At 46.1% G+C, this 26,920-nt stretch overlaps 2 protein-coding genes across 3 annotated transcripts in view; one reads left to right on the forward strand and one right to left on the reverse strand.

Annotated features, from left to right (window-relative positions):
* Nucleotides 1–11,372: 11,372 nt before the first annotated feature.
* Nucleotides 11,373–14,677, forward strand: LOC109896474 (mitotic spindle assembly checkpoint protein MAD2A). The gene is made up of 5 exons (XM_031832548.1): nt 11,373–11,548; nt 11,836–11,982; nt 12,634–12,754; nt 12,837–12,940; nt 13,979–14,677. The coding sequence occupies exons 1-5, from the start codon at nt 11,485–11,487 to the stop codon at nt 14,149–14,151; spliced, it is 609 nt and encodes a 202-aa protein (XP_031688408.1). The 5' UTR covers nt 11,373–11,484; the 3' UTR covers nt 14,152–14,677.
* Nucleotides 14,678–16,950: 2,273 nt separating this feature from the next.
* Nucleotides 16,951–26,920, reverse strand: part of LOC109896475 (cGMP-specific 3',5'-cyclic phosphodiesterase-like) — a 147,711-nt gene continuing 137,741 nt past the window's right edge. For both annotated transcript variants that reach the window (XM_031832550.1, XM_031832549.1), the window contains exons 17-22: nt 24,996–25,096; nt 23,935–24,012; nt 21,610–21,673; nt 17,832–17,906; nt 17,510–17,593; nt 16,951–17,182 (exon numbers count right to left, since the gene is read on the reverse strand). In XM_031832550.1, coding sequence (XP_031688410.1) covers nt 17,063–17,182; nt 17,510–17,593; nt 17,832–17,906; nt 21,610–21,673; nt 23,935–24,012; nt 24,996–25,096 — 522 coding nt within the window. In that variant the 3' untranslated portion in view covers nt 16,951–17,062. The remainder of the gene's footprint in view (nt 17,183–17,509; nt 17,594–17,831; nt 17,907–21,609; nt 21,674–23,934; nt 24,013–24,995; nt 25,097–26,920) is intronic.

Genomic DNA, 26,920 nt, shown 5'->3' on the forward strand with positions numbered 1-26,920 from the left:
GTAGGAGTAAACAGAAAGAGTTAGTAACAAACCTCACCCACATGGGAGCTATCTGTCAACTATCCTCCACCCTCTCTCTACCCCCCCCCCCCCCCCCCAACACCCACACATTCTCTCCTCAATCCAAAGAACCACTCTAGGACAGAACTCTGCCAAGTACCGAGCCACTCAGTGTGTAAAGTGAGTGCTTGGCACATCCAACCAGCCAAGGACTGGATTACTGCATGAGAAAACTATGTGAGTTGCTGCCTGCATAATGACCACCAGGGCAGGCAGCATACACACAGACGCTGCTCTTTACAATGATGTATCCTGCAGAAAACTGTGGGAGCCCCTGGCCTTGACCTCGCCAAAATAAAGGAGCCGTAATAGTGTTGTGTGTACATGGTGTTACCACGTCGTAAATTTGAACCTTTCCTGCTGTGTGCTGGCCTGTGTGACGTCGCCACGCCGTGCAGCTCGACAGTGACACACACTGCTGAGGTTGACATCGGTTGTCTTACTTGACTGGAATGGTGTGAAGATGTGGCTTTGTTCACTCAGTTTGCTGTCTCCTCCCACAGTTGTCGTCTTTCTCTCCTCCCCGATCTCTTTTTCCCATCTGCTTGTCCCACATCCTTCTCCTTTATCTCGATCTTATTCCCACTCATTTCTCTCCTTCTTTCTTTCAATGGTGGGTTCAAGTCCATTGTGGTGGAACGGTTTCCACCCCTTATTCAACACCACTGACCCCGGTAGCACTTCCTGTCTGTGACTCATATCAACTCACAGAGGTCAATGTTCATACCACTGGACAGATGTCACAGTAAACCTAACCTGTAAACCAGACTCTACCTCTCTCTCTCTCCCTCTTTCTCTCTCTCTCCCTCTCCCTCTTTCTCTCTCTCCCTCTCTCTCTCTCTTTCTCTCTCCCTCTCTCCCCCTCCCTCTCTCTCCCCATCTCTCTCTCTCCCTCTCGCTCTCCCCCTCCCCCCCTCCCTCTGTCTCTCTCTCTCCCCTCTCTCTCTCTCTCTCTCCCCCTCCCCCCCCCTCCCTCCCTCTCTCTCTCTCTCTCTCTCTCTCTCTCTGTCTCCCCCCCCCCCCCCTCTCTACCCCCCCCCCCTCTCTCTCTCTCCATATACAGTTCCTACCAGTAAAATGGAAAACCGCCGCTCTCCCAGGTTTCCTGGGTGATGGATGCAGCCTGGGCATGGTGCCCATGGAGGTACCTGCCCACTGGGGAGGAATCCATTTTCAACTCCCCTCCTTTCTCCTCTCATTCCCCGTTCTCCCTGGGAGCCTCAGAGCCACACATAGGACCTGTTGTGTCACTCAAATACAGGGGCTGCTGTGCTAGCTCAAACAGTGCCGACTGAGGGGAGAACTGAAGAGGTAGGGAAAATGAGAGACTGAGAAAGAGAGTGAAAGAGAGAGAAATATATTACATAGAAGAGAGAAAGAAAGAATACCTAAGGAGAGGAAAACAGCTGAAATGCAGAGAGAGAGAGAGAGACGGAGAGAGAGAGAGAGACAGAGACAGAGAGAGACGGAGAGAGAGACAGAGAGAGAGAGACAGAGACAGAGAGAGACGGAGAGAGAGACAGAGACAGAGACAGAGAGAGAGAGAGAGAGAGAGAGAGAGAGAGAGAGAGAGAGAGAGAGAGAGAGAGAGAGAGAGAGAGAGAGAGAGAGAGAGAGAGAGAGAGAGAGAGAGAGAAAAACAGTCCCTCCCTCCTTCTCTGGAGTGGCGCGTGGCGGAGGGTCATCACAAGATTCCAACCTCACACAAAGGAAGCCCACTGTGGCCCACTTGGTCTATTTTTAGCTGCACCAGTGCATTCTGGTCCAGGTGGAGGTGTATTAAGTAAGCTGGCTGAGCTCAGGCTGTAATCAGTGGGCCTCAGCTTTCACACACACACCACACACACACACACCACACACACACACACACACACACACACACACACACACACACACACACACACACACACACAAGCTCTGACACTAGATGAATGAGCACTGTTTTTAGCCAAGCACACTGACTCTCTTTCACCATACATAAACCCTGTTGAAAAGAGCCTTTTTTACCTCAACTGGAGGCCTCTCTCATTGGATAGTATACACGGCAAAGGTACACTACTACCGTAAAGACAACACAGGTCTGTGAGTGTGTGAGTGTGTGTGTTGGTATGAGTGTGTGTGTGTGTTAGTATGAGTGTGTGTGTGTTAGTATGAGTGTGAGTGTGTGTGAGTTAGTACTCACACACACTCATACTAACACTCACACACTCATACTAACACTCACACACACACTCACACACACTCACACTCATACTAACACACACACACACTCATACTAACACACACTCATACTAACACACACACTCATACTAACACACACACACTGTGTGTGTTAGTATGAGTGTGTGTGTTAGTATGAGTGTGTGTTAGTATGAGTGTGTGTGTGTGTGTGTTAGTATGAGTGTGAGTGTGTGTGAGTGTGTGTGTGAGTGTTAGTATGAGTGTGTGAGTGTTAGTATGAGTGTGTGAGTGTTAGTATGAGTGTGTGTGTGTGTGTGTGTTTAGTATGAGTGTGAGTGTGTGTGAGTTAGTATGAGTGTGTGTTAGTATGAGTGTGTTAATATGAGTGTGTGAGTGTGTGAGTGTTAGTATGAGTGTGTGTTAGTGTGAGTGTGAGTGTGAGTGAGAGAGAGAGTGAGAGAGTGAGAGAGAGAGAGAGAGAGAGAGAGAGAGAGAGAGAGAGAGAGAGAGAGATGCTGGATCTTAAACACCACTATAACCCCTTGGCAGTTCTAAAAACCCATTGCTTCATGGTTACCAACAGCCGCCATCTCCTTCCACAACAGAGACAGTGGGTTTCAGCGGCTGTGAACTATGGGAAAAAATGTGCTAGAGTGTCTCTATAAACCCGGCAGGCCTCTCCACAGCAGAGCTTCAGATAGACAGTGAGCCATGGCCAGCTGCCCTCTGACTGGTCCTGTATGACAACACACAGCTGTGCCGCGGTGCACAGTGACAGAAAGGCGAGGTCGAGACATAACATGGCCTGGCCCAGGAGACGGTCTGGAACCATCGGCTGCAAGTGGAGGGATGGAGTATCAGTGTGGGACGGAGCCTGAGCAGACAGTGGACAGAAAGGCTTTGTTTGAAAAGGAGAGACCTTATATGACATGAACAGTCTGCCACTGGATCGTATGTAGTGACCATTAATCAGAGGACACACAAACAGGGCTATTGGCCTGGCAAACATCCTGTGTGTGTGTGTGTGTTAAACTCCAGTTGTTGCTAGGGAACACAGGCAAAGTGCCAAGAGGGTAAAGTGTACAAGTCCATCACTAAAGTGAGTTACCTCTCTCTGTCTCTCTCACCCTCCATCTCCTTCTCTATCTCTGTCTCTCACTCCCTCCATCTCTCTGTCTCTCTCACCCTCCATCTCCTTCTCTATCTCTCACTCCCTCCATCTCTCTGTCTCTCTCACCCTCCATCTCCTTCTCTATCTCTCTCTAACTTCCTCCATCTCTCTCTGTCTCTCTCACCCTCCATCTCCTTCTCTATCTCTCTCTAACTTCCTCCATCTCTCTCTGTCTCTCTCACCCTCCATCTCCTTCTCTATCTCTCTCTAACTTCCTCCATCTCTCTCTGTCTCTCTCACCCTCCATCTCCTTCTCTATCTCTCTCTAACTTCCTCCATCTCTCTCTGTCTCTCTCACCCTCCATCTCCTTCTCCATCTCTCTCTAACTTCCTCCATCTCTCTCTCCCTCCATCTCTCTCTCTGTCTCTCTCACCCTCCATCTCCTTCTCTATCTCTCTCTAACTTCCTCCATCTCTCTCTCCCTCCATCTCTCTCTCTGTCTCTCTCACCCTCCATCTCTATCTCTCTCTAACTTCCTCCATCTCTCTCTCCCTCCATCTCTCTCTCTCCGTCTCTCTCACCCTCCATCTCCTTCTCTATCTCTCTCTAACTTCCTCCATCTCTCTCTCCCTCCATCTCTCTCTCTCTCTCACCCTCCATCTCCTTCTCTATCTCTCTCTAACTTCCTCCATCTCTCTCTCCCTCCATCTCTCTCTCTGTCTCTCTCACCCTCCATCTCCTTCTCTATCTCTCTCTAACTTCCTCCATCTCTCTCTCCCTCCATCTCTCTCTCTCTCTCTCTCTCACCCTCCATCACCTTCTCTATCTCTCTCTAACTTCCTCCATCTCTCTCTCCCTCCATCTCTCTCTCTGTCTCTCTCACCCTCCATCTCCTTCTCTATCTCTCTCTCTCTCTCTCTCTGTGTCTCTCACCCTCCATCTCCTTCTCCATCTCTCTCTAACTTCCTCCATCTCTCTCTCCCTCCATCTCTCTCTCTGTCTCTCTCACCCTCCATCTCCATCTCTCTCTAACTTCCTCCATCTCTCTCTCCCTCCATCTCTCTCTCCATCTCCTTCTCTATCTCTCTCTAACTTCCTCCATCTCTCTCTCCCTCCATCTCTCTCTCTGTCTCTCTCACCCTCCATCTCCTTCTCTATCTCTCTCTAACTTCCTCCATCTCTCTCTGTCTCTCTCACCCTCCATCTCCTTCTCCATCTCTCTCTAACTTCCTCCATCTCTCTCTCCCTCCATCTCTCTCTCTGTCTCTCTCACCCTCCATCTCCTTCTCTATCTCTCTCTAACTTCCTCCATCTCTCTCTCACCCTCCATCTCCTTCTCTATCTCTCTCTAACTTCCTCCATCTCTCTCTCCCTCCATCTCTCTCTCTGTCTCTCTCACCCTCCATCTCCTTCTCTATCTCTCTCTAACTTCCTCCATCTCTCTCTCCCTCCATCTCTCTCTCACCCTCCATCTCCTTCTCTATCTCTCTCTAACTTCCTCCATCTCTCTCTCCCTCCATCTCTCTCTCTGTCTCTCTCACCCTCCATCTCCATCTCTCTCTCTCTCTCTGTGTCTCTCACCCTCCATCTCCTTCTCCATCTCTCTCTAACTTCCTCCATCTCTCTCTCCCTCCATCTCTCTCTCTGTCTCTCTCACCCTCCATCTCCTTCTCTATCTCTCTCTAACTTCCTCCATCTCTCTCTCCCTCCATCTCTCTCTCTGTCTCTCTCACCCTCCATCTCCTTCTCTATCTCTCTCTAACTTCCTCCATCTCTCTCTCCCTCCATCTCTCTCTCTCCGTCTCTCTCACCCTCCATCTCCTTCTCTATCTCTCTCTAACTTCCTCCATCTCTCTCTCCCTCCATCTCTCTCTCTGTCTCTCTCACCCTCCATCTCCTTCTCTATCTCTCTCTAACTTCCTCCATCTCTCTCTCCCTCCATCTCTCTCTCACCCTCCATCTCCTTCTCTATCTCTCTCTAACTTCCTCCATCTCTCTCTCCCTCCATCTCTCTCTCTCTGTCTCTCTCACCCTCCATCTCCTTCTCTATCTCTCTCTCTCTCTCTGTGTCTCTCACCCTCCATCTCCTTCTCCATCTCTCTCTAACTTCCTCCATCTCTCTCTCCCTCCATCTCTCTCTCTCTCTCACCCTCCATCTCCTTCTCTATCTCTCTCTAACTTCCTCCATCTCTCTCTCCCTCCATCTCTCTCTCTCTCTCACCCTCCATCTCCTTCTCTATCTCTCTCTAACTTCCTCCATCTCTCTCTCCCTCCATCTCTCTCTCTGTCTCTCTCACCCTCCATCTCCATCTCTCTCTAACTTCCTCCATCTCTCTCTCCCTCCATCTCTCTCTCCCTCTGTCTCTCTCACCCTCCATCTCCTTCTCTATCTCTCTCTAACTTCCTCCATCTCTCTCTCCCTCCATCTCTGTCTCTCACTCCCTCCATCTCTCTCTCACTCCTTCAATCTCTCTCTCTCTCTCTCTCTCCCCAGTGGGCCTCTCTATGTCTCTCACTCCCTCCATCTCTCTGTCTCTCACTCCCTCCATCTCTCTCTCTCTCTCTCTCTCTCTCTCTCACTCTCTCCCCAGTGGGTCTCTCTCTGTCTCTCACTCCCTCCATCTCTCTCTCTCCCTCCATCTCTCTCTCCCTCCCTCCATCTCTTTGTCTCTCTCTCTCCCTCCATCTCTGTCTCTCTCTCCCTCCATCTCTCTCTCTCCCTCCATCTCTCTCTCTCTCCCTCCATCTCTCTCACTCCCTCCATCTCTCTCACTCCCATCTCTCTCTCTCTCTCACTCTCTCCATCTCTGTCTCTCTCCCTCCATCTCTCTCCCTCTCTCTCTGTCTCTCTCTCCCTCCATCTCTCTCTCTCTCTCTCTCTCTCTCTCTCTCTCCCTCCATCTGTCTCTCACCCCCTCCATCTCTCTCTCTCTCTGTCTCTCACTCCCTCCATCTCTGGAATTTGCTACAAACACTTGACGTCATATAATCATCACATAAACCTAACACCTCACACAGCATTTGTAGCTGGGATTTTTATGTTTTTTTGATTGACAGATTTTTGGTGTAACCACACATTAACACACATATTCAGCAGCGAAACTTGATATACAGTAAACAAAAATATAAACACAACATGCAACTATTTCAAAGATTTGACTGACTCCCAGTTCATATAAGGATATCTATCAATTGAAATGAATTAGAAAAATAAAAGCCTTCATCTATGGATTTCACATGACTGTTGGTCACTCCTTTGCATAGAGTAGATCAGACTGTTGATTGTGGCCTGTGGAATGTTGTCCCAGTCCTCTACAATGGCTGTGCGAAGTTGCCGGATATTGGAACACACTGTTGTAGACATCGATCCAGAGCATCCCCAACATGCTCAATGGGGGACATGTCTGGTGAGTATGCAGGTCATGGAAGAACTGGGACATTTTCAGCTTATAGGAATTGTGTACAGATCCTTGCGACATGGGGCTGTGCATTATCATGTTGAAACATGAGGTGATGGAGGTGGATGAATGGCACGACAATGGACCTCAGGATCTCCGCAGTGTTTCTATGCATTCAAATCAATAAAATGCATTTTTTTAAATAACATTTTATTTAACCTTTATTTAACTATTTAACAGTTGGCCATCGAAGGTGAGCATTTGCACACTGAAGTCGGTTACGACGTCAAACTGCAGTCAGGCCAAGACCCTGGTGAGGATTTTTTTTCTCTCAGGATGACGAGATGTGCTTCCCTGAGACGGTTTCTGACAGTTTGTGCAGAAATTATTTGGTTGTGCAAACCCACACTTTCATCAGCTGTCCGGGTGGCTGGTCTCAGACGATCCCGCAGGTGAAGAAGCCGGATGTGGAGGTCCTGGGCTTGCGTGATTATACGTGGTTTGCAGTTGGGAGGCCTATTGGACATACTGTCAAATTCTCTAAAACAACGTTTGAGGCAGCTTATGGTAGAGAAATGAAAGTTAAATTATCTGGCAACCGCTCTAGTAGACATACCTGTAGTCAGCATGCCAATTGCACGCTCCCTCAAACTTGAGACATCTGTAGCAAATTTTAGAGTGTCTTTTTATTGTCCCCAGCTTCTTGATATGCCATACCTGTCAGGTGGATGGATTACAGTTGAAGTCGGAAGTTTACATACACCTTAGCCAAATACATTTAATCTCAGTTTTTCACAATTCCTGACATTTAATCCTAGAAAATATTCCCTGTCTTAGGTCAGTTAGATCACCACTTTATTTTAAGAATGTGAAATGTCAGAATAATAGTAGAGAGAATGATTTATTTAAGCTTTTATTTCTTTCATCACATTCCCAGTGGGTCAGACGTTTACATACACTCAATTAGTATTTGGTAGCATTGCCTTTAAATTGTTTAACTTGGGTCGAACGTTTCGGGGAGCCTTCCACAAGCTTCCCACAATAAATTGGGTGAATTTTGGGCCATTCCTCCTGACAGAGCTGGTGTAACTGAGTCAGGTTTGTAGGCCTCCTTGCTCGCACATGCTTTTTCAGTTCTGCCCACACATTTTCTATAGGATTGAGGTCAGGGCTTTGTGATGGCCACTCCAATACCTTGACTTTGTTGACCTTAAGCCATTTTGCCACAACTTTGGAAGTATGCTTGGGGTCATTGTCCATTTGGAAGACCCATTTGCGACCAAGCTTTAACTTCCTGACTGATGTCTTGAGATGTTGTTTCAATATATCTACATAATTGTCAATCCTAATGATGCTATCTATTTTGTGAAGTGCACCAGTCCTTCCTGCAGCAAAGCACCCCCACAACATAATGCTGACACCCCCGTGCTCACGGTTGGGATGGTGTTCTTCCTCTTGCAAGCCTCCCCCTTTTTCCTCCAAACATAATGATGGTCATTTTGGCCAAAACAGTTATATTTTTGTTTCATCAGACCAGAGGACATTTCTCCAAAAAGTACGATCTTTGTCCCCATGTGCAGTTGCAAATTGTAGTCTGGCTTTTTTATGGCGGTTTTGGAGCAGTGGCTTCTTCTTTGCTCAGCGGCCTTTCAGGTTATGTCGATCTCGGACTTGTTTTACTGTGGATTTAGATACTTTTGTACCTGTTTCCTCCAGCATCTTCACAAGGTCCTTTGCTGTTGTTCTGGGATAGATTTACACTTTTTCGCACCAAAGTACATTCATCTCTAGGAGACAGAACGCGTCTCCTTCCTGAGCGGTATGACGGCTGCGTGGTCCCATGGTGTTTATACTTGCGTACTATTTATTGTTTGTAAAGATGAACGCGGTACCTTCAGGCGTTTGGAAATTGCTCCCAAGGATGAGCCAGTCTTACGGAGGTCTACAATTATTTTTCTGAGGTCTAGGCTGATTTCTTTTGATTTTCCCATGATGTCAAGCAAAGAGGCACGGAGTTTGAAGGTAGGCCTTGAAATACAGCCACAGGTACGCCTCCAATTGGCTCAAATTATGTCAATTAGCCTATCAGAAGCTTCTAAAGCCATGACATCATTTTCTAGAATTTTCCAAGCTGTTTAAAGGTACAGTCAACTTAGTATATGTAAACTTCTGACCCACTGGAATTGTGATACAGTGAATTATAAGTGAAATAATCTGTCTGTAAACAATGGTTGGAAAAATGACTTGTGTCATGCACAAAGTAGATGTCCTAACTGACTTGGCAAAACTATAGTTTGTTAACAAGAAATTTGTGGAGTGGTTGACAAACTAGTTTTAATGACTCCAACCTAAGTGTATGTAAACTTCCGACTTCAACTGTATGTTGGCAAATGAGAAATGCTCACTAACAGGAATGTAAACAAATTTGTGCACAAAATTTGAGAGAAATAAGCTTTTTGTGCACATTAAACATTTCTGGGATCTTTTATTTCAGCTCAACATGGAACCAACATTTTACATTTATATTTCTGTTCAGTGTAGTATTTAATTAATAATACTTACTTCGAGAACATTTGCATATAAATGTTTGCATGTGAAAGGTGAGTAATTATACTTGAATTATGTTGTTATAATGCTATGTTTCTGCGTGTGAGAACATGAGTGTGCAGTGATATTTCTACAACGATAAAATGTTAGTAATTTAGGCCTGGTGGTAGGCTATACGCTATAGGAACATTCACTTAACACAGGTAAGCCATTTCAAAGACTTGCGGACACCAAAAACGAGAGAAGCAAAGGGCAACTCTTTACACTTTTTTTTGTGAAATAGTATAACTCTTGAGAGGGTCAGCAACCACAGTCTCTCCTGTGGAATGTAACAGTGGTGCTGAGGTCCTTGGAGAAATCTATTGAACAGTTAGACTGATAACATGACAGCCATTCGGTTGGTTATTCACTGGTTTAGGATTGGAACTTGAGCACCACTTGGTCAATACTGTTGTTAAAGCCCAGAGAGACGACCACCTATCGCTTTGGTTTGTTATGGTCAATGGAAAGGTTTCCAATATTTGCTCATTTAAAGCAGAGACCGTCCAGAATAATACAGAACTGTGAGAAGGACTTTGTTGCATTGCAGGTCTGTTGAGAAAAAAAACTCTATTTACTAGTGTAGTTTCAAAATGGCAGACTTCTTAGTATAAGGCCAGGTGTTTTTCGTGACCAAATGACCGGACCAGTTGATGGGCTTTTGTGTTCTATTCCCTTGTATTGGCGTTCAAAGAAAGTTCATAACAGTTGAAAAGGATGATGAAGGAGAGGAAAGACCTGTGTTAATGGCCAATGTGTGAATACTGTGCAACAGGTGACTTCACTGTGAGGCTTACAGCCTGTATAGGTTTCCTGCAGTACTGTTGGCAGGAAAGAGCAAGTGCTTTCCATAGACAACAGCAGGAGTGGCACCACTTGCAGGTGTGACATTATTCCTCAACAGTGTCGTGACATCTGGCAGATGATATAGTTATCGCTGGAAAAATGTATGACTGTTGCACATATGGTTTTATAATATCTAAATTTTAAAAAACTAAACTGAAAGAGGTGCTCAAAAGCATGCAGCTGAGAACAGGGTAAAGGGATCCTTTCAGATTCAAAAATATCTGTAGCAGCATTATTATCCCTCAGAAGAAAGTCATATATTTTTCCCAGGGGGCCTATATTTGTAGATCAGGGATTGGGCAACTTGTGGGAGGGGGCCACAAAAAAAAACAGAACTCATCATGAGGGTCCGCATGGGTCTGCGTACCCAAATCCATACGAAATAACATTTCAAAAATTGCTGCAATTCTGCACATTTGGCCACAGGGCCTGGAGAAACTGTTGCTGTTTTAAACAAGATTGCAGTAATTCTACACAGTTTGGCCACAGGGCCTGGAGAAACTGTTGCTGTTTTAAAACAAGATTGCAGTAATTCTACAGTTTGACCACAGGGCCTGGAGAAACTGTTGCTGTTTTAAAACAAGATTGCAGTAATTCTACAGTTTGACCACAGGGCAGAGAGAAACAGTAGCAGTTTAACAGCTAATTTCCTGCAATTCTACCCATTTTTCCATCGGGTGGAGGCAAATGTTTGTTGTTTTTAATATGATAACTGATGATCAATGGGCCCCACCTTGGTCGGTAATTCCACCATGCTTACTACAAGTTTAGATAGCTGTCTAACTAGACTAACTTACAAATTGAAAAAAAATGGGCTATTGAGTGACTGGATGCAAAAACAAATTTCGAATTTGCCCCAATGTATTTTATTATTCTAACTCTCAACAATACGTTTTGAATTGGTCTGCAAGCCTACAAAAAGGGGGGCCACCAGTGACCCATCCCTGCTGTAGATAACACTGTTGTAATAGAGTATGGACAATATTAGAAAGCGTAGGACGGCTGAGTATGTAAGATTAGAAAAGCTTGTACTTATCGTAACATACTATGCTGTCTGGAGACTACTTTTATAATAGAATCCTTAAGAATGATCAGCAGATTGTAAATCTCCAGGTCTGGCACAACGCCGCCCTCTGGCGTCGGAGACGCAACACTGCGGGGTATTAAACCGGCTGGGTGGGTTACGCATGCGCGGAAGTTCAACGACCTGCACATTTCAAACCTTGGCGGCGGGTAGAAAAATAAATCTGACCGAGAAGAAAATACAATACAACAAAAGGATATAACTCAAACGTGCAAACATGACGAGCACACTGAAAGGCATTACCCTGAAAGGCAGCGCTGAGCTTGTGGCCGAGTTTTTCTGTAAGTATTTCACCGACTTTTGCTTTATTTTCGCCTGATCAGAAAGGAAAGGCATGCAATTTGAACATGGCGATGGTTTCTCTGCGGAAGCTATAGCCATCTAACGTTGTTACAACCATCGCATCCGTATTTTCCATGACGATAAGTCATATGTATGTCCTTACATGCGAGTTTGCGATGCTAATATATCCATACGTGTGTAATTGTGCCCCTTCATGCATTATTGAGACAACAATATTGTTACTAGTTAACTAGCTAACCACCTAACGTTATGTCTGTCACTGCAGCATTCGGGATCAACAGTATCCTGTACCAGCGAGGACTCTACCCACCGGAGACTTTCTCCCGAGTCGCCCAGTATGACATGAGCCTTCAACTCACCACTGACACCAAGCTGAAGAACTACCTGACCAACGTTGTGTCACAGCTCAAAGGTGCAGTATGAAATAAACTCAGTTGAATGTAACGCACATGCGCAGAACGTTCTAATAAATGGGGGGCAGAGGTCAACACTGACAGACACTTTATAGCAGGACATCTAACCTTTGCTCCAGTCACTTGTGTGGCTATTAACCCTATGTTATTTCTCACAAGGTCAAATGAGGTGTCATATTTCACAACTTACTGTGTTGATTTTCTCAATTTTGATCAATGTTTTCGTTCCCTCAGAGATGCCAGTATGTCTGTTTCTGCTGTAGAGACTTGTGTCTCTGTGTTGCAGAGTGGCTGTTTGACTGACTTGTCTCTGTGTTGCAGAGTGGCTGTTTGACTGACTTGTATCTCTGTGTTGCAGAGTGGCTGTTTGACTGACTTGTCTCTGTGTTGCAGAGTGGCTGTTTGACTGACTTGTATCTCTGTGTTGCAGAGTGGCTGTTTGACTGACTTGTATCTCTGTGTTGCAGAGTGGCTGTTTGACTGACTTGTCTCTGTGTTGCAGAGTGGCTGTTTGACTGACTTGTATCTCTGTGTTGCAGAGTGGCTGTTTGACTGACTTGTGTCTCTGTGTTGCAGAGTGGCTGTTTGACTGACTTGTATCTCTGTGTTGCAGAGTGGCTGTTTGACTGACTTGTATCTCTGTGTTGCAGAGTGGCTGTTTGACTGCACAGTGCAGAAGCTAGTCCTTGTTATCACATGTCTGGAGACTAGTGAGGTGCTGGAACGGTGGCAGTTTGACATTGAGTGTGACAAGAGTGCCAAGGAGATCAGGTACGGTAGGATACTTCAGCAGCAGTGGTACCTGACCACCACAAACACATATGTGACGGCCTTTGTGTGTCTCTTCTCTCAGCGCTCCCAGGGAGAAGTCCATCAAGTCCATCCAGGATGAGATTCGCTCAGTCATCAGACAGATCACTGCCACTGTCACCTTCCTACCCCTGCTGGAGACTGCCTGTGAGTAGTGTGTGTGTGAGAACCAGTGTTTCCATTGGCAGTTAAGAGCCTGCTTTTGGCCAATAAAAAACAAACACAAAAGCCAACCAATAAGCACATTTCACTTTGTTGCCAAGCAAATATCCAGATGAAAATACAAACCATTTTCTAAATCAGTTTTTCCGTGCAGAGAGGTTGGTTCAGGTTGTCTTTCAATAAAATAAGCTCTCTACTCTCCCTGCCTGTCTGTCTGGAGCTTGACTTAGCAACCTGCAACATTCTATCAATTTGTACCTGACTGCAAATGTTCCCGCCTATTGCGTTTGTGACAGACAGTTGTTTACAGGCGGCAAGTGTTCCGGTATTTTATGACGTTTTTGCTAGATTCATCTCCCTAAAAGATCATTTCCAGACGTTTTGCTAGATTCATCTGCCTAAAAGATCATTTCCAGACGTTTTGCTAGATTCATCTGCCTAAAAGATCATTTCCAGACGTTTTGCTAGATTCATCTCCCTAAAATATAATTTCCAGACGTTTTGCTAGATTCATCTGCCTAAAAGATCATTTCCAGACGTTTTGCTAGATTCATCTGCCTAAAAGATCATTTCCAGACGTTTTGCTAGATTCATCTCCCTAAAATATCATTTCCAGAAATGTCATAATGTGTCCACCCAGGAGGGTTATTTAGATAAAGCGATCTTCCTCAAGTAGTTACCTTTTTTATTTTATATTTTATATAAACAAAACAAGCTAGTTAGTTTTACTAGCTACTGTACCAAGGATGGAGGCATCTACAAGTGGGAAAATAAATATTCTGTCCTAAACACTGAAACTAAGGATGATGACAGAGGGAGGGAGATGTGCAAGAAGCTAATGTTCACTTGGAAGGCTCATTCCTCTCTTCATCAGTGTTTATGGGCACATTAAGGGACTGCATTAAATGGATTTCTATTTTATCTTCTAAAATCTGGTCGGACGTTTGACCGGCACATATTCTTCTTAACAGAAATGTTCCTGATGCGCCTTGATATCCCCTGAATTTTGACGCCTCTCCCCAGGTGCCTTTGACCTCCTCGTTTACACCGACAAGGACCTAGAGGTGCCCGACAAATGGGAGGAGTCGGGCCCCCAGATCATCGACCAATCGGAGGAGGTTCGTCTGCGTTCCTTCACCACCTCCATCCACAAGGTCAACAGCACGGTGGCCTACAAGAGGGCCAACTCAGACTAGAGCCTTGACCTCTAACCTGCCACCCCCTGTACATAGTTATCGCTCAATGCCACATCTTCCCTGCTGAATACAACAAGGAACGTTGGAGATTGACTACAATTGATCTACAAATCATAATCCATAGTAATTTAGGATCCAATGTGATTTGTAGGTCAGCCAGTCTGCAGTCGCCGACTGCCATCTCAAACGCGCACAATGGCTATGAGATAATATATACTACGCTTACCCTTTCCTACCTCCGCCTCTCATATCTCTCCCTGTATATCTAAAGTCCTTTATACTGATTATTCTGTCATGTCATTTTCTCTGTGTATTGGGGAGGCCTTGTTCTTCCTGACTCACTGCTTTGATGTAAATATATTGCCTGTCAATGGTCACTGATCTCTTTTGGTCCAATGCATTTACTTCCTTCTGAACTTTACCTTGTGATCTATCCAGTACTGAGCCTCGCTGTTTTAGAAACTAGTGTTTCGTGTGTTGTATTTTTAAGAAATGTTCCTACAATATATAAACGTTTCCATTTGATCATCAAGTCCGTGTTTTACCACTGCGATGGACCAGACGGTGGCGACGTTACCCGGGTTTCAGTCCCGGGTGGATATCCGACATCTATCTCTACATGTAAAATGAAAGGTTATTTCGACCAGTGTGACGTTATATCCAAAGTTTGCACAGATGACCGAGTACAAAGATAAGAAGCTGTATCCTTTTAATGGGATGTACCATTCAACTTGTCTCACAGTGTTTATCAGTCAACGGGGGGGGGGGGGGGGGGGGGTACAGAAGTCTAATCTATTTCTATAGGAGAAACCCTTTCTGAATGTCATCACCTCAGCCTCCTAACAACCAACAGGTCCTGTGACCTCTATACTGTGGCTGTTCATAGTCATCTTTATAGGTGCCGTGACTTCACATGCAACACACAGGTCTATCATTGGTGGAGAAGCAACACATGATCTGTTTTGACCAATCAGACACCAAAGCACAGGGACAAGTATACAGTTACAGAGACTTCTTTAAGTACACAATACAACCACAGGAACCACATACATCTGCAAGGAGAAAAGTGCTTCAGTTCGGACAAGAAGTCCAATTTTAGTTTCACGTGAATGACAGTGATACAGTCCACATGTCTGTACGTGACAACCACTATAGTATATTATGTGTGAATTTAAGAGGTTTGGGAAATGGAAAAAGTCATTTTCTTACAGAAAGGTAGTGAGTGGGTGGTTTAGCAGTCCTGTATTGGAAAGAATATAAAAACGAATGAATCCCCTTTTCCATGAGAAAGATTATTGTTTTGTATGAAATGCAAAGGACCTAATGGTGCAAATATATTTTAGGCTTCGGGGGTCAAGTGCTCCTTTCAACTCTAAAGACGCCCCGGCCTTACACATTAAACATGTTTAAGAAGGGAACAACAGAAAGGGAGCTGGTCCATTATGAAATGTGAATCACACCTATCATATCACAGGATGGCAGTGGAATCTTCTAGAACACACGTCTTTGGCTCAATGCGTAAAAATACACTGGTGAATTGATGGTCCAGGAAAGTTTTCAAAGCAGAGACGTGTGTGTTCTCAACATGAAACTTGACCTTACAGTATAGAAATTGAATAAATATATAAAACACATAAGTATGCAATAGGTAAGACGAGTGATCGTTACATAAGATGAACGTTCTCTCAAAACCTTTGTGTTGTGAGTGTGTGGTGTGTGAGTTTGCGCCGGTATTACAGACAAGCTTATGATTGTGGTTCTTTATGGTGGGTAAAAGTAAGTTGTATCTATACCGTTACATTAATTCTATTCCAGCCATCGCAATGAGCTAAGACCTGGGTTCAAATAGTATTTGTAATCTTTCATTGAGCTGCTTGGTACAACGGAACCAATGCAATAGTCTGAAAAGTACAAATCCTGCCCGACCATCTGGCACTCCAGACGGGCTCAAAATATTTGAGAGATTTCAAATAATATTTGAACCCAGGTCTGTCTTTTCTCTGGTGGCATATTGATCCCTTGGTGCTCAGTAGGCCGATAGTAGCCACAGGCACGCGCCACACACACACACACACCTTCAGTGTTCTTCCTCCGACTGTGAGAGATATAATATAGTGACTCCTCCTTCATGTAGCAAGTCGACTTGGTGCACAAAAAGAAAGACTGGTAATAAATATAGCTTAGTGTTGACATTGTCTTCTCAGGGTGGTGGAGGGATAGTGGGGATGGAGGGATAGTGGGGATGGAGGGATAGTGGGGATGGAGCGATAGTGGGGATGGAGGGATAGTGGGGATGGAGGGATAGTGGGGATGGAGCGATAGTGGGGATGGAGGGATAGTGGGGATGGGGGGATAGTGGGGATGGAGGGATAGTGGGGATGGAGGGATAATGGGATGGAGGGATAGTGGGGATGGAGGGATAGTGGGGATGGAGCGATAGTGGGGATGGGGGGATAGTGGGAATGGAGGGATAGTGGGGATGGAGGGATAATGGGGATGGAGGGATAGTGGGGATGGAGCGATAGTGGGGATGGGGGGATAGTGGGGATGGAGGGATAATGGGGATGGAGGGATAGTGGGGGTGGAGGGATAGTGGAGATGGAGGGATAGTGGGGATGGAGGGATAGTGGGGATGGAGGGATAGTGGGGGTGGAGGGATAGTGGGGACGGAGGGATAGTGGGGACGGAGGGATAGTGGGGACGGAGGGATAGTGGGGACGGAGGGATAGTGGGGACGGAGGGATAGTGGGGACGGAGGGATAGTGGGGATGGAGGGATAGTGGGGATGGGGGGATAGTGGGGATGGAGGGATAGTGGGGATGGAGGGATAGTGGGGATGGAGCGATAGTGGAGATGGAGGGATAGTGGGGATGGAGCGATAGTGGGGATGGAGGAGAGACGTTGAACAGGTCTACACCGCTCCGTTGAAGAAGGCTTTGTCACCCTGTTCAGACAGAATCTTCCAATTCTGTCTGTTCTTCTGGCAGCCCTCGAGTAGTGGGGAACAGGACTCAGACATACTGGCCAGGGTCTGATGTACAGAGAGACAGACAGAGAGAGAGAGAGACAGACAGACAGAGAGAGAGACAGACCAGCGAGAAAGTGAATGAGAGAATGACAGAATGAGAGAGTACCTTCCTTGTGTCAATGTCATACATTAACATGAAAAATAATTACTCAATTTAGCAGATGTTCTTATCCAGGTCGACTTAGTAGTGAGTGCAGACATTTTCATCGAACCCACAACCTTAGCGTTACAAGTGCCATACTCTACACGGGACTATACATGCTATATGGCCAATAAAATGATCCCTAAACATGAATAATAAAGACCAATCAAATCGTGTCATAGCTTCACCTCATACAGCTGTGTGCAGATGGCATCAATGAACGACACCTGCATGCTCGGAATCTTATCCTGCTTGTCCCGATTCATCAGATCCTACAAAAGAAAAACATCTTTACAAAACCTAGTTAAGTCCAAATGTAATTTGCTCCCACATTGACATCTGGCCTTGCTTGCCAACTAGTAAAAACCTGGCTTGGCACAAAGCCAACATGTGCACATGCCAAGATATTCAAATCAGAATCTTCTAGCCTTGTAAGTAAATCTGACGAAACCCTGATTTCCAATGGCAGGGAACAAGTAACGATGGCAGGGAACAAGAAGACGTGCTTACTGTTGGCTCAATGTTGAGTTCTTCTCTCTCCTTGTCCCCTTGCTCAAAGAACTCTGTAGCCACCAACTTGGCTATCTGTAAGAGAAGATGGAGAGAGACCAGACAGAAAGAAAGGGAGCTTTTAAAAGGGCCTCCAAGTGGTTTGTTGTTTCAATTGGGGGTAAAGGACACATTGGATTAGTAACCTGGTAGTCTGGACAGCCACAAAGTCTGGTCTGTTAGACTCTAACCCTATGATTGTATCTGAATAAATACTTTAGCCAATCTGTTGTCCAGGGTTTTTAAACATTCATGTCTTTTGCAGGTATCTAGGAATTAGAAGGTGATACGACCAGGGGGTTTCAGGTTGGATAGACAGCCTTCTGTTGTGTGAAGACAAAGATACACATATCCACGACACCCTGCAATAGCACTCAGTATCCTACAAAGTGTTCCCTGACGTTTGTAGCATGGGAATAATGCAGGAGAGAAATAGTGAAAGAGAGAAAGAGAGTTTTGCTAACTGAGCAGCAACCGTACTGTGTTGATGGACTCTTTCTCTTTACAAAGGATAAATGAAGATTGACTACAGCCTCAGGTTCCCAATCAAGGAAGTGTGTGTGTGTGTGTGTGTGTGTGTGGTAGCCATCTGCAGAACACTGATTGGAGCTGTGTAATTAAGCCTAGAGAGCCGGAGGGGGGGTTCAGGGAGAGGAGGAGAGAAAGGGGGAGAAGGAGAGAGGAGGAGAAGACACATTTAAGTACATTTCATCTTGGCTGATGTAGTATCCACTCTAATAATAAGATCTACTGAGCTCAATGAAAACTTTGTATGTGTGTGAAAGAGGATTTGTGTGTGTGCACAGATTTCCCATGTGTGTGTATGTGTGCACATATTCCCCATGTGTGTGTGTATGTGCGCAGATTTCCTATATGTGTGTATGTGCACAGATTTCCTATGTGTGTGTATGTGTGTGTGTGCACATATTCCCCATGTGTGTGTGTGTGTGCATGCACAGATTTCCTATATGTGTGTGTGTGCACAGATTTCCCATGTGTGTGTGTGTGTGTGCTGGAGGTGCAGATGTATTCACCAGCTCTGTCAGTTCTGTATGTATTATGTGAGGACCTGAGGAGAGGATCGGTCTAGAACAGGTTTCTGGGTCTAGAACAGGTTTCTGGGTCTAGAACAGGTTTCTGGGTCTAGAACAGGTTTCTGGGTCTAGAACAGGTTTCTGGGTCTAGAACAGGTTTCTGGGTCTAGAGCTGAGTCTGGGTCTAGAGCTGAGTCTGGGTCTAGAACAGGTTTCTGGGTCTAGAGCTGAGTCTGGGTCTAGAGCTGATTCTGGGTCTAGAGCTGAGTCTGGGTCTAGAGCTGAGTCTGGGTCTAGAGCTGAGTCTGGGTCTAGAGCTGAGTCTGGTTCTAGAACAGGTTTCTGGGTCTAGAGCTGAGTCTGGGTCTAGAGCTGAGTCTGGTTCTAGAACAGGTTTCTGGGTCTAGAGCTGAGTCTGGGTCTAGAGCTGAGTCTGGGTCTAGAGCTGAGTCTGGGTCTAGAGCTGAGTCTGGGTCTAGAGCTGAGTCTGGGTCTGGGTCTAGAGCTGAGTCTGGGTCTAGAGCTGAGTCTGGGTCTAGAGCTGAGTCTGGGTCTAGAGCTGAGTCTGGTTCTAGAGCTGAGTCTGGGTCTAGAGCTGAGTCTGGTTCTAGAACAGGTTTCTGGGTCTAGAGCTGAGTCTGGGTCTAGAGCTGAGTCTGGGTCTAGAGCTGAGTCTGAGTCTAGAGCTGAGTCTGGGTCTAGAGCTGAGTCTGGGTCTAGAGCTGAGTCTGGGTCTAGAGCTGAGTCTGGGTCTAGAGCAGAGTCTGGGTCTAGAGCTGAGTCTGGGTCTGGTGCTGAGTCTGGGTCTAGAGCTGAGTCTGGGTCTAGAGCTGAGTCTGGGTCTAGAGCTGAGTCTGGGTCTAGAGCTGAGTCTGGGTCTAGAGCTGAGTCTGGTTCTAGAACAGGTTTCTGGGTCTAGAGCTGAGTCTGGGTCTAGAGCTGAGTCTGGGTCTAGAGCTGAGTCTGGTTCTAGAGCTGAGTCTGGGTCTAGAACAGGTTTCTGGGTCTAGAGCTGAGTCTGGGTCTAGAGCTGATTCTGGGTCTAGAGCTGAGTCTGGGTCTAGAGCTGAGTCTGGGTCTAGAGCTGAGTCTGGGTCTAGAGCTGAGTCTGGGTCTAGAGCTGAGTCTGGGTCTAGAGCTGAGTCTGGGTCTAGAGCTGAGTCTGGGTCTGGAGCTGAGTCTGGGTCTAGAGCTGAGTCTGGGTCTAGAGCTGAGTCTGGGTCTAGAGCTGAGTCTGGGTCTAGAGCTGAGTCTGGGTCTAGAGCTGAGTCTGGGTCTAGAGCTGAGTCTGGTTCTAGAACAGGTTTCTGGGTCGAGAGCTGAGTCTGGGTCTAGAGCTGAGTCTGGGTCTAGAGCTGAGTCTGGGTCTAGAGCTGAGTCTGGGTCTAGAGCTGAGTCTGGTTCTAGAACAGGTTTCTGGGTCTAGAGCTGAGTCTGGGTCTAGAGCTGAGTCTGGGTCTAGAGCTGAGTCTGGGTCTAGAGCTGAGTCTGGGTCTAGAGCTGAGTCTGGGTCTAGAGCTGAGTCTGGTTCTAGAGCTGAGTCTGGGTCTAGAGCTGAGTCTGGTTCTAGAACAGGTTTCTGGGTCTAGAGCTGAGTCTGGGTCTAGAGCTGAGTCTGGGTCTAGAGCTGAGTCTGAGTCTAGAGCTGAGTCTGGGTCTAGAGCTGAGTCTGGGTCTAGAGCTGAGTCTGGGTCTAGAGCTGAGTCTGGGTCTAGAGCTGAGTCTGGGTCTGGTGCTGAGTCTGGGTCTAGAGCTGAGTCTGGGTCTAGAGCTGAGTCTGGGTCTAGAGCTGAGTCTGGTTCTAGAACAGGTTTCTGGGTCTAGAGCTGAGTCTGGGTCTAGAGCTGAGTCTGGGTCTAGAGCTGAGTCTGGGTCTAGAGCTGAGTCTGGTTCTAGAGCTGAGTCTGGGTCTAGAGCTGAGTCTGGGTCTAGAGCTGAGTCTGGGTCTAGAGCTGAGTCTGGGTCTGGAGCTGAGTCTGGGTCTAGAGCTGAGTGGGTCTAGAGCTGAGTCTGGGTCTAGAGCTGAGTCTGGGTCTAGAGCTGAGTCTGGGTCTAGAGCTGAGTCTGGGTCTAGAGCTGAGTCTGGGTCTGGAGCTGAGTCTGGGTCTAGAGCTGAGTCTCTATCCTCCTCTAAGAAGAGTTCTAGAGCTCTTTGATCACAAACACACAAACACACAAACACACACACACACAAACACACACACACACAAACACACACACACACACACACAAACACACACACACACACAAACACACACACACACAAACACACAAACACACAAACACACAAACACACACACACACAAACACACAAACACACAAACACACAAACACGCACACACGGTTAGAGACTTGTCAGAACCTCTCCTTCCATTGCACCTAGGGAGCTTGATGAGGAACAGGAGGAAGAGACTTACACAGGGAAGTTGAAATGACACCAGGAGAAGAAGAGAGACAGAGACAGAAAGAGAACATAATCTAAGGGATGAAAAGAAAATGGAGAGGGGTGAAAAGGAGGGGTGAAAAGAAAATGGAGAGGAGAACAATGAGAGCTGTGAGCTGTGTGAGTGAAAAATGAAACGTTTGAAAGAATATCAAAGGAGATAGCAGTAACAAGAACACAGTAACAAGACAGTAACAAGAACATAGTTGAGTTTATGAAGTGAGTCTTGAGGCTAGTGAATGTGATCCCACTTTTCACTTACCCTCTTCTGTACTGGCCAGGGCTTGGTAATGGCAGAGATGTCACATGCAGTCATCAGCATTGACCTACAGCAGGTGATACACAAGCATATTGTTGGACAAGCAAGGCAAGAGAGTGGGTTATGTTGAACCATTACGCTCAGCATCACTCCATCAAGGGAAATATTGTTTCTAACAAAGTTATCTACATAGATTTCAGGATGTGTAGATAATCAGAATTCACGTAAACAGCTTATGGGGTAAGTATGGGGTAAGTTGAACTGAGGGACAGGGTAGGTTGAACTGCGGGACAGGGTAGGTTGAACTGCGGGACAGGGTAAGTTGAACTGCGGGACAGGGTAAGTTGAACTGCGGGACAGGGTAAGTTGAACTGCGGGACAGGGTAAGTTGAACTGAGGGATAGGCGGGACATGGTAAGTTGAACTGCGGGACAGGGTAAGTTGAACTGCGGGACAGGGTAAGTTGAACTGAGGGACAGGGTAAGTTGAACTGAGGGACAGGGTAAGTTGAACTGAGGGACAGGGTAAGTTGAACTGCGGGACAGGGTAAGTTGAACTGCGGGACAGGGTAAGTTGAACTGAGGGACAGGGTAAGTTGAACTGAGGGACAGGGTAAGTTGAACTGAGGGACAGGGTAAGTTGAACTGAGGGACAGGGTAAGTTGAACTGCGGGACAGGGTAAGTTGAACTGCGGGACAGGGTAAGTTGAACTGCGGGACAGGGTAAGTTGAACTGCGGGACAGGGTAAATTGAACTGAGGGACAGGGTAAGTTGAACTGCGGGACAGGGTAAGTTGAACTGAGGGACAGGGTAAGTTGAACTGCGGGACATGGTAAGTTGAACTGCGGGACAGGGTAAGTTGAACTGCGGGACAGGGTAAGTTGAACTGAGGGAGAGGGTAAGTTGAACTGAGGGACAGGGTAAGTTGAACTGAGGGACAGGGTAAGTTGAACTGAGGGACAGGGTAAGTTGAACTGCGGGACAGGATAAGTTGAACTGCGGAACAGGGTAAGTTGAACTGAGGGACAGGGTAAGTTGAACTGAGGGACAGGGTAAGTTGAACTGAGGGACAGGGTAAGTTGAACTGAGGGACAGGGTAAGTTGAACTGCGGGACAGGGTAAGTTGAACTGCGGGACAGGGTAAGTTGAACTGTGGGACAGGGTAAGTTGAACTGAGGGACAGGGTAAATTGAACTGCGGGACAGGGTAAGTTGAACTGCGGGACATGGTAAGTTGAACTGAGGGACAGGGTCAGTTGAACTGCGGGACAGGGTAAATTGAACTGCGGGACATGGTAAGTTGAACTGAGGGATAGGGTCAGTTGAACTGCGGGACAGGGTAAATTGAACTGAGGGATAGGGTCAGTTGAACTGCGGGACATGGTAAGTTGAACTGAGGGATAGGGTCAGTTGAACTGCGGGACAGGGTAAATTGAACTGCGGGACAGGGTAAGTTGAACTGCGGGACAGGGTAAGTTGAACTGTGGGACAGGGTAAGTTGAACTGAGGGACAGGGTAAATTGAACTGCGGGACAGGGTAAGTTGAACTGCGGGACAGGGTAAGTTGAACTGAGGGACAGGGTCAGTTGAACTGCGGGACAGGGTAAATTGAACTGCGGGACATGGTAAGTTGAACTGAGGGATAGGGTCAGTTGAACTGCGGGACAGGGTAAATTGAACTGAGGGATAGGGTCAGTTGAACTGCGGGACATGGTAAGTTGAACTGAGGGATAGGGTCAGTTGAACTGCGGGACAGGGTAAATTGAACTGAGGGACAGGGTCAGTTGAACTGCGGGACAGGGTAAATTGAACTGCGGGACATGGTAAGTTGAACTGAGGGATAGGGTCAGTTGAACTGCGGGACAGGGTAAATTGAACTGAGGGACAGGGTAGGTTGAGCCTCCTACACATTTCTGTACTGAATGAAATATGACCACAACCTTTTTAAAACCATGTCTATCTTTATTTCAAACACAATTCAACACGATCACAATTCCTTTTTTTTGTCTTCTAATAATTTTAAGCATATTTTAACATAGGCTTAACACCTAATAAAGACTTTGTACTGTTTTAAAGGGATACTTCGAGATGTTGGCAATGAGGCCCTTTTCCTACTTCCCCAAAGTCAGATGAACTCGTGGATCCATGTTTATATCTCTGAGTCCAGTATGAAGGACGTTAGAGGGAGATGTACGCAAGCCAATGCTAACTAACATTAGCACAATAACTGCAAGTCTATGGGAATCTACTAGAATTGATCCCAACCTTGAAAGACACACAACCAAGCTGTCCCCAGGTGAATATGTATATGCATATTGTGTCCACTAACCTCAGCAAGTCTTTATGATAGTCATCGTCCCAGACAAATTGGCTGTTCTTGGTCAGTTCAAAGAACTCTCCTCTCCTCCTGAAAAGATAGGCAGTAAATTTGATATCTGTCTTTCTCCCCATCTGCCTGCAGTCTAGTCATACGCCCACACTTCAGACAAGGAGAGGGAGGGAAAGAGAAAAAAAGAGAGAGAGAGAGAGAGGGGGAAGAGCTGAGATTAGGCGATAAGGAGAGAGAGAGAGAGAGAGAGAGAGAGAGAGAGAGAGAGAGAGAGAAGAGCTGAGATTAGGCAATAAGGAGAGAGAGAGAAGAGCTGAGATTAGGCAATAAGGAGAGAGAGACAGAGAGAAGAGCTGAGATTAGGCGATAAGGAGAGAGAGAGAAGAGCTGAGATAAGGAGATAAGGAGAGAGAGAGAAGAGCTGAGATTAGGCGATAAGGAGAGAGAGAGAGAGAGAAGAGCTGAGATTAGGCAATAAGGAGAGAGAGAGAGAGAGAGAGAGAGAGAGAAGAGCTGAGATTAGGCGATAAGGAGAGAGAGAGAGAGAGAGAAGAGCTGAGATTAGGCGATAAGGAGAGAGAGAGAGAGAGAGAGAAGAGCTGAGATTAGGCGATAAGGAGAGAGAGAGAGAGAGAGAAGAGCTGAGATTAGGCAATAAGGAGAGAGAGAGAGAGAGAGAAGAGCTGAGATTAGGCGATAAGGAGAGAGAGAGAGAGAGAGAGAAGAGCTGAGATTAGGCGATAAGGAGAGAGAGAGAAGAGCTGAGATTAGGCAATAAGGAGAGAGAGAGAGAGAAGAGATGAGATTAGGAGATAAGGAGAGAGAGTTGTGAAAAATAGAAAAAGTGTTAGGGGGGAGGATAGAGAGAGATATAGTCAATTACTGCTTTAGTACATTATTACTAAATCTTCTAATGAATAGGGTCTGAATACAACTTCCACCTTGACATTTTTCACCGCCCATCAATCTTAATTGAAGTTCTAATGAAAACTCTGCATTAAAATGTGACTTGAACGGTTCCCCTCTGTGCGCATCCCAGCTGTGTGTGACATTGTACCTACTTCATGTACAGAGCCAGGTCCGTAGCCAGAATAGCCCTCTCGATCATCTTCAGAGTGGCCTTGTACTCATCCAGAGACAGACTGCTTAGAATCTGATTCCCCTGGGGTGGAGAAAGTGGTGGAGAGAGAGAGGGAGGAGGGAAGGAAGGAAGGAAGGAAGGAAGGAAGGAAGGAAGGAAGGAAGGAAGGAAGGAAGGAAGGAAGGAGAGAGAGAGAGAGAGAGAGAGAAAGGGAAGGAGGGAAGAAGGAATGGGGGGATGGATGGATAGAGAGATAGATAAGGATGGAGAGAGATGCAGGGATAGAGAGAGAGGGAGGCAGGGATGACAAATTATTGACCCAGTTAAAGTTTTGTCACATGAAAATGTGAAAATTAAATGAAGAATAATAACAAGGAATAAATACACAATGAGTAATGATAACGTGGCTGTATACACAGGGTACCAGCACCGAGTGTGCAGGGGTATGAGGTAGTTGAGTGCAGAGTTACAGTGTTGCTTGAAAGTATGTGAACCCTACAGGGCTGGTCATTATTTTGCTGTCATTATCATCCTTATCTCTAAACCCCGATCTGTAATAAAGGCATTCCAGGTAAATGACAGAAACAAATAAAGATGATATATTTTAATTGTTTATTTAACAAAAGTGATTTATTTAACAGAAACTCATGTGACATGTGCAAAAATATGTGAACCCCTTCAGTCAATAGCTTGTGGCACCTCCACTAGCAGTGATAACTTGTAGTAAACGTCTCCTATAGCCAGTAATCAGTCTCTGACTGTTATCTGTGTTGAGGGATTTTTGCCCACTCCCCTTTACAGAACTCAGCCAATTGAGTGAGGTTTGAGGGGTGTCTGGCATGAACTGCCCGTTTCAGGTCCTGCCACAGCATCCCGATTGGATTTCGGTCAGGAATTTGACTTGGCCAATCCAAAACACAAATTTTCTTTCTCCTGAGCCATTCTTTGGTAAATTTGCTGTTGTTGTTCTTGTTGGAAGACCCCTTTTCGGGCTCTGGACTGATGGCCTGACGTTCTGCTGAAGAATCTCCTGGTATCCCTCAGAATCCATGGTTCCCTTAATGATGTCACCCAGGTCCAGAGGAGGAAAAGCAGCCCCAGATCTTGTCATTCCCACCACCGTGCTTGACTGTTGGGAAAAGGTTATTTTGGTGGTAGGCAGTGTTGGGTTTTCGCCAAACAGAGCAGTGTTGATTGTAACCAGAAGTGTCCATTTTGGACTCATCGGTTCATAGAATGGACTTGCAGAAACCTTCAGGTTTGTCCAGGTGGTCTCTGGTTAAGACAGGCAGTTTGACAGCAGAGGCTTCTTCTTATCAACCCTCCCATGATGGGCATTTGGATTCAGTGTTCTTATTATTAGAGCTTGCACAGTTACCTGAGATGCAGAAAGGAAGGTCTGCAAATCTCTAGATGTTATGTTTGGGATGGCTTTTATCTGATGTATTATTGTTCTTGTGGCTCTATGGGATACCTTGGAAGGGCGTCCACTTCTAGGCCGAGTTTCTGTCACGTTAAACGCTCTCTATTTGTAAATGATTTGCCTCACAGTGGACTGAAAGAGCACAAATCTTTTTGAGATGATTTTATAGCCTTCTCCCCAGACTGATGTGCTCTCACTACCCTCATCCTGTTGTCCTCTGAGATCTCCTATCCTCTCTGCATGGTGTGCTTTGTATTCAGCTGGATGGGTAACACCAAACTGACTAGGTTCCTATTTCTGTCAGAGTCCAACACAAACTCTTTCCTAATAATCTCTCCTTTGATTGGTTCATTTTGTACCCAATTATTTACCCACCTGATACTACTTACCTACTTGATTTAACCAATGCAACTTGGGGATCACTTATTTTTGCACCTGCACTAATTCCTTTTCAATGTAGTTTTTCTACGACACGCGTGATC

Source organism: Oncorhynchus kisutch, linkage group LG9 (genome assembly GCF_002021735.2).
Source record: "Oncorhynchus kisutch isolate 150728-3 linkage group LG9, Okis_V2, whole genome shotgun sequence".
Lineage (NCBI taxonomy): Eukaryota > Metazoa > Chordata > Actinopteri > Salmoniformes > Salmonidae > Oncorhynchus > Oncorhynchus kisutch.

What these genes read in the sequence shown, in the direction of transcription:
- LOC109896474 (XM_031832548.1), top strand. Translation starts at nt 11,485, where the DNA reads ATGACGAGCACACTGAAAGGCATTACCCTGAAAGGCAGCGCTGAGCTT. An exon ending in CGTTGTGTCACAGCTCAAAG is followed by an intron (nt 11,983 to 12,633) that starts GTGCAGTATGAA and finishes TCTGTGTTGCAG; the next exon opens with AGTGGCTGTTTGACTGCACA. An exon ending in AAGAGTGCCAAGGAGATCAG is followed by an intron (nt 12,755 to 12,836) that starts GTACGGTAGGAT and finishes CTCTTCTCTCAG; the next exon opens with CGCTCCCAGGGAGAAGTCCA.